Source organism: Rhinopithecus bieti, unplaced genomic scaffold (genome assembly GCF_001698545.2).
Source record: "Rhinopithecus bieti isolate Rb0 unplaced genomic scaffold, ASM169854v2 scaffold_5216, whole genome shotgun sequence".
Lineage (NCBI taxonomy): Eukaryota > Metazoa > Chordata > Mammalia > Primates > Cercopithecidae > Rhinopithecus > Rhinopithecus bieti.
Window position 1 is genome coordinate 2,735,624 of NW_016805021.1, and position 7,508 is coordinate 2,743,131.

General features: G+C 40.7%; 1 protein-coding gene across 2 annotated transcripts in view; it reads right to left on the minus strand.

The window, feature by feature from the left end:
* Positions 1-3,327: 3,327 nt before the first annotated feature.
* The window catches only part of ACOT12 (acyl-CoA thioesterase 12), a 74,627-nt gene continuing 70,446 nt past the window's right edge, over positions 3,328-7,508 (minus strand). Inside the window, exons 14-16 of one of the 2 annotated variants that reach the window (XM_017870939.1) lie at positions 6,822-6,948; positions 6,382-6,552; positions 3,328-3,349 (exon numbers count right to left, since the gene is read on the minus strand). In XM_017870939.1, the coding sequence (XP_017726428.1) occupies positions 6,403-6,552; positions 6,822-6,948 (277 nt within the window). In that variant the 3' untranslated portion in view covers positions 3,328-3,349; positions 6,382-6,402. Of the gene's footprint in view, positions 3,350-5,988; positions 6,553-6,821; positions 6,949-7,508 lie in introns of those variants that run through there. The other variant, XM_017870938.1, reaches the window with a different exon arrangement.

Genomic DNA, 7,508 nt, shown 5'->3' on the forward strand with positions numbered 1-7,508 from the left:
TTTTTTGAGACAGAGTCTCGCTCTGTTGGCAAGGCTGGGGTGCAGTGGCACTATCTCAGCTCACTGCAATCTCCGTCTCCTGGGCTCAAGCAGTTCTTCTGCCTCAGCCTCCCAAGCAGCTGGGATTACAGGCATGTGCCACCAAGCCCAGCTAATTTTTGTTTTTTAGTAGAGACAAAGTTTCACCATGTTGGCCAGCCTGGTCTCAAACTCTTGACCTCAGGTAATCCACCCGCCTTGGCCCCCCAAAGTGCTGGGATTACATGCGTGAGCCACTGTGCCAGGCAGGGAAGATAGGTTATAATCCAGATGAGAGAAGATAGTGTTTTGGATTAGGGCTTTAGTGGTAAAGTTGGTAAGAAGTAGTAAGATTCTGGTTATATTTTTGACAAAGACCCAGTAGAGTTTGCTGAAGGAAAGGGAATTTGTGGAGGAAAAGGTGGCAGAATCGGGTGGTCTGTTTTGGAAATATTGACTTTGAGATGACTATTGTCCTAATGGAAATATCAAATAAGTACTTAAATATACAAGGATGAAGTTCAGGAGAAATTAAGCCTGGAGATATAGAGGTGGGAATTCCTGGTAAATAGATGGCTTTTAAAACCCAGATACTGGTTTAGACCCACTGAGGAACAGAGATAGAGGAGAAGAGGCCAAGGCCAGAGCCCTAGGGTAACCTAATTTTGAGAGGTCTGATGGAAGAGGAAGAACCACAATAAAAGGCTTTAAAAATGGAATTAGTGACGTAGGAGGGATTCTAAGAGTGTGATGTCATGGAAGTCAAGAAGAGAAAATGTTGCAAAAAGAAGCAAGGAGTCAACTTCACTGAAGGCTGCTCAGAGACTAAGTCAAGAACAGGGCCATTAGATTTGGCAATAGAAAAGACATAGTTGATCCTGATAATAGAAATATTGTGGAGTAGTGCAGATGGGAGTATAGTCAGGTAAATAAAATAAAGGTGTGACGACCACCTCTATAGACCACTGGAATAGAGATGGGGTGGGATTTAGGAAATGCATCCAGAAAACGTATCATTTTATTTTGTTATAAGAGATACCAGTGGTTATGGAAATTAATCCAATGGAGGTAAAGAAACTCCTGAAGCAGAGAAAAAAGAGAACTGATGGAGGGCAGTCCTGGAGAAGGTGGGAGAAATTGTTCTCTGCTAGGGGTAGAGATATTTCATCCATTATAATAGGAGAAAAGGCAAAGAGGTGAAAGGCGCATGGATGGGAATAGGAAAAGACTCCTGCCTGATGGTTTATATTTTCTCAATGAATATTTTTTGAAGTTCATGACCTGAGTCAGGGTAAGAGACATGAGAAGCTTGAGGGAAGAGGACTCAGTGTGAAATAGCAAACATCCGGGGAATGGAGTAGAATTACCAGCGTCCTAAGCACCCTTTTAAAATCTGTGGTCATGAACTTAAAGGGAGACCAGTACACAATTTCCACCTGCTCTGTGCAGGAATGAAGTATTATGAACAGTTTAATTTAGCCACAGTTGGGGTTTTTGTCAGAGAAGCTGAATGAAAGGACAGAGGTGCAGTGTTTTCCAGGGAGTGATTATAATGATGGACCACAGAATCTAAGCCGGACAAGGAAACAAGGGGGGTATGTAAAGCAGGAATGAATTGTGTCCAGTGATAAAAATACTTTTTTTCTAATCTATTTTCAGTATCCCCAAAATATCACTAAATTGGATGTGAAAGACGGTATCAGGTATGCAATTTTTATAGGGTACTTCATCTTTGCAGGTGTAAAATGAGAAAGGCATTTTTAATATCAGATTTCTCTGACTTTTGAATCTGGAGATGGTTTACTGTTAATAACTGTGAAGGGTTTGAGAGTCTTGCTTTCTCTTTTTAGAGACAGTGTTTCACAGTGTCTCACTCTGTCTCCCAGGCTGGAGTGTAGGGGCATGGTCATGGCTCACTGCAGCCATGACTCTGGGGCTCAAGCAATCCTCCCACCTCAGCCTCCCAAGTGGCTGGGACTACACACATGCACCACCCTGCCTGGTTGATTTTTTCATTTTTCATAGAGATGGAGTCTTGCTATGTTGCCCAGGCTGGTCTCAAACTGGACTCAAGTGATCCTCGTGCCTCAGCCTCCAAAAGTGCTTGGATTATAGGCATGAGCCACTGTACACCCGGCCCTGAGATTCCTTTTTTTTTTTTTGAGACGGAGTCTCGCCCTGTTGCCAAGCTGGAGTGCATTGGCACGATCTCGGCTCACTGTAACCTCCACCTCCTGGGTTCAAGCATTCTTCTGCCTCAGCCTCCTGAGTAGCTGGGATTACAGGCATGCACCACCACGTCTGGCTAACTTTGTATTTTTAGTAGAGATGGGGTTTCTCCATGTTGGTCAGGCTGGTCTCAAGCTCCTCACCTCAGGTGATCCGCCCGCCTCGCCCTCCCAAAGTGCTGGGATTACATGGGTGAGCCACCATGCCCGGCTGAGTCTTAAGACTCTCAGTTAATCTCTTATTGTTTTGTGGATGTTGACAAAAGACACAAGACTTTTGGTTCAGAGATGAAGGACTGTATTACTCATGACACAGCAAGCAGCATAAGTATTAGCATATTTGTGTTGCTTTCTTTTCCCTCCAAGTCCCACAGAGGTGACAAGATGGGCATAGTGAATGCTGCAGACATATTGGGCTTGTGTCACAGCTGAGGAACCAAAGGCCCATAACTTTTCGAGCAAGTAGCAAGCACTGCAGCAGGCAGCAAACAAGCCAGGCCTCCTCTGCCCAGAGAGTGAGCAGTTACACTGAAGTCATGCTGTGGTCACCTTAACCTACTTAGTTGTCTATGGGACTAGCTACAGAAATTGCTCAGAATTGGGAGACAGATGAGTCCTATGGCCTGGCACACTCAGCAAGAATGTGCAAGACCACCCAGGGCTCATGGGGAGCTGCCTGTCCCCATAGTTTTAATACTTTGGAAAGGGGAAATAAATTATGAACAAACTTAATAGTTCTTATTTTAATAATTTACTCTAAACCACAAGACTTATTCCTTTATATGTATTTTTCAACATATATTTTCTTTTTTTAACTTAATCCCAAATATGATAGTATCAACATATATTTTCAAGACTATCCTTATAACTATGCCAGTAAAAATGTCTAAGCTTATTTCTGAAATGTTTAAGAAATATAAACAAAACCACATGATTATATATATGTGCATGTGCGTGTGTGTGTGTGTATATATATATACATACACACATATATACTGGTTTATTTCCATTATTTATTAAAATTGTTCATTTCCTAAAGATGTTTGAGTACAGGGTCAACTATATTCTGATCCATTTTCCCATTTTTTCACTGGATTTTTTTCCTAAAACAAAAATAGAGAAACTGAATGCAGATTAGTAACTAGATTGCATTGAAACTAGGAAGAATAGGAATGAGCTTCCTTTTTCTTTTGTTGAGACAGAGTCTCGCTCTGTTGCCCAGGCCGGAGTGCAGTGGCACAATCTCTGCAAACTACAAACTTCACCTCCCAGGTTCAAGCAATTCTCCTGCCTCAGCCTCCTGAGTAGCTGGGATTACAGGTGGGCACCACCACATGCAGCAAATTTTTGTATTTTCAGTAGAGACGGGGTTTCACCATGTTGCTCAGGCTGGTCTCAAACTCCTGACCTCAGGTGATCTACCCACCTCGGCCTCCCAAAGTGCTGGGATTACAGGCATGAGCCACCACAGCCGGCTGAGTTTCCTTTCTTAATCAAAAAGCTTTCGGTCCTGTTAGAAGCACTTGAAAACCCTTACCATCGAAAAACAGCATGAAATTTTGAGTATCCCTTAAGGATACTTTGACACTCCAAAGGAAAAAAATCAGTGTGACTACATTTTTTTAGGTTTCCTCTGTCCTGAGTCTCCAGGGGGCTGACTGCTGATGAACTAACTTAGCTGCTTACCCTTAGAGCAAACGCGTTTGCTTCAAGCCTGGACATCAAAGAGAGTAGGGGAAGATGATCTTTAATTGTCTCTCGCTCTGTTGAAGTCTCACCAGGTTCTTTTCTTTCCTACAATGTGCCAGAAACACTCCCTGCTTAGGGACTTTGCCTTGGCTAGTCCCTCAGTAGGAAGCATGCTGCATCCAGAGATCCTCAGCTCACTCCCTCTCTGCCTGCAGGCTTTTGCTTTAATGTCCCTCAAGGAAGCCTACGTGGACCACCCTACTTAAAATATCAACCACCACCCCCAACCCTTCCCCGGCACTCTTCCTCTTTACCCTGCTTAATTTTTCCTTATAACGTATCTTCTAATATTCTATATTAATTTTATTTATGATGTGAACAGAGTATGCTTCTGTTTCTTGCTGAACCCGCAGTGCCTAAGATGTGTCTAGCACAAAGTAAGTTCTCAGTAAATATCTGAATGAATGAAAGAGTGAGCATATTCCTAATAAAAAAGAAAATGCAAGCTTAAGAGCTGTTATTACATTTTACAACTGGAACACCTTAGTTAATTTCGTCATTGTTTCAGACAATAGATTTCAAACTTTTGGAAATGCCCTAAGGAGAGCCTAAATGCATTGCTATCTTATCTTCTCGCCATGCTCATTTAGTATCTCTAAAGTCTAGTGGTCCTGAAAATGAGGTCTTCAATTCAGGATATGCCAAATGATCCAAGAAAGAGCCAGGTGGATGAGTCCTGTGTTTTTGTTCAGAAACATAAAAGTGAAATACATTAAAAAAAAAAAGGGGGGGGGGGTAGAAGGGATTGTTTGGCACTAAGATAGGTGAAAATGGGAAAACAGGACCTGTCTGCATTATTGTTAAGACTGGGGTAAACTGAATAGAACAGCACTATCTAAAAATCTTCTGTGATTATGGAAATATTCTATATCTGTATAGTCCAATATGATAGCCACTAACCACAGGTGACTAATAATACTTGTATTGGGGCCAGTATGGTGGGAGAATTTATTTTTGAAATTTATTTAATTTTAATTAAATAGCACATGTGGCTAGTGCTATTTAATGACACATATTGGGTAATGCAGGAATAGACTATGCCTCTGTTGTAAATTAGAGTGGGCAACATCTTTACGTCTCAGAGTGATCCAGCTATCATCACTCTGGTCCTTTAATTTCACAATGTTTCCATTACCATTCAGGAAAACATTTCAAAAAATGTAAATGCAAAGACTTAGGCTAAGGCAGACGGCATTTGGAAGTGTCTCAATTGTAGGTGAGGTCTGAAATTTTAGTTTAACGTAACCTCTTCATTACTAATTTTGTTGACTTTTTCAAAATGTAAAAATATTCTCAAAACCATTTCTACTTCTGTAATATGTAATTATTTTAATCCACATATCCACTCTTCTTATGTATATAAATGTTAATGTATAAAATTGCAGAACAGTCCAAAGTTCATGTAAATGAAAACTTGCTGGCACAGGAAAAATACAAATAATTATAACCAGGCTTACCTTGTGTGAAGAGATGGGTGAGGGTGGGTAGGGGGAGCAGAGGTAGAACTTTAGCAAACTAACAGCAGGATGCATCTAACCTGTTAAGTGTGCCCACCAATAATGGAGACTCCTTCAACTTTTAAAACATGTCCTTCAGAGGAGGCTAGCTTGCCATATTCTGGCTTGTCTCATGAGTTAAGACAAATCACAGACAGAGGAGAATAATGAATGTTGAAGTCTACAGAATAAAGTGCTAATGTAACGGTTATGAAAGAGATCTCAGTCAATATTCTCTTTCTCTGTAATATTACATTTTGCAGGTACCTTGTGTGTGTATATAGAGCAATAGACACTAAATTGGTCAGCCACCTGGAATATATGTTAAATGACACTAGTAAAGTTGTTCTTATTACTAAAATTGATTGGATTCCATTACGTTTTAATGTCTCCCCAATTTGAATCTCTAGACTATGTAATACATCTTGTCAAACGCTCCTGACATATAGATACCTGCTGCACAAGGAAGAATGCCATACCTTAATCAACAAGTCAACTTAGCAAATCATCATTTTAGATTTTATAATTTTTTTTTTGGAATTTCACACGTTTCACTCTGTAGTGAACACACGTTTCACTCTGTAACCTAAAAATATTTATGATAATTTAAACTAAATTCATGCCATTTTATAGAACACATAGTATTGCATACAGGCAATTTTCCACTATCTGTGCCCCTGGAAGAGGCAGAGCCACAGATGACTTAAAACAGAATTTTAAAGCTCTTTTAATGCTAATCCAAATCACTGGTATTTGACTTAAGATGCATTTTGTTTTTTAACTTTTTCACTGCATTTTGCTTAGGCTTATATTAATTATTTTGTGGCCCAAAAGCTTGACAAATGTCAGGGTTAAGGGTGTCTGGAATTAAAAGTGGGAAATTAAATTACCAGTAACTGAAAGTTGACCATTTAAAATGTGCTTATAAACCCATCATCAGGAGGATTCTCTAAGAACTGTATACAAGAGGCTGCTGTTTCTTCAATGGATTTCGACCAGCCACCAAGATTTCCAGCAAAGTAAGGAAGGATGCTAGCAGAAATACGGTTAAAGTAAGATACCTGTTTCAAAAAGAAAGTACAATATTTTAATTTCTTATTGACTTGGAGCTTTTTCAAGCAAGGATCTGAGTCTTGCTGGTGTAGGGGAGACTAAGACCCTAATCTTCTGGGGTACCTTCTGGAATAGATGATCTGAAAGGATGATCTTAGGATTCCCATAGTGTGGACACAAATTACAAGATTGCAATTAATTAGGACATCTGGGTAAATTAAGGGATTTTTCTCTATCTCACAGAGCCAGTTAATCACAGATGTTTCATCAAACTTACAATGCATGAATTGCTGTCAATAGCATGGATGAGAAATCCGGCACATATGATTTCACTTCTGATGTACTGTGGAGATGGGGGGACCGATGGCAAAATGACCGACTTCACTGCCACTGTGTAAGTGTTACTGAAAGAAGACATTTTCTAAGCTCTTGTGAGAAATAAAGAATAGTTGTTAGAAAATAAATCCCTATAGTTAACCCAATTTATTTATACAGGTAGAAGTGAAACTACGAAGGCCCAGATCTTCTAGATTAGTGGTCTCATTAGAAAACACTCTCTAGGCTACATTCAAAGTAGGAAATAGTGTTTCCTGCCTTAAAATTGCATATACAATACTTTGTGTAACTCCATGAAGCTGGAGTCAACCACCAACTGCAGTTTTATTGTGTCCTACAGGGTTGTAATTTCAGCCTCCTTTCCCTTTTTTTTTTTTTTTTGAGACGGAGTCTCGCTCTGTCGCCCGGGCTGGAGCGCAGTGGCCGGATCTCAGCTCACTGCAAGCTCCGCCTCCCGGGTTTACGCCATTCTCCTGCCTCAGCCTCCCGAATAGCCGGGACTACAGGCGCCCGCCATCTCGCTCTGCTAGTTTTTTGTGTTTTTTAGTAGAGACGGGGTTTCACCGTGTTAGCCAGGATGGTCTCGATCTCCTGACCTCGTGATCCGCCCGTCTCGGCCTCCCAACGT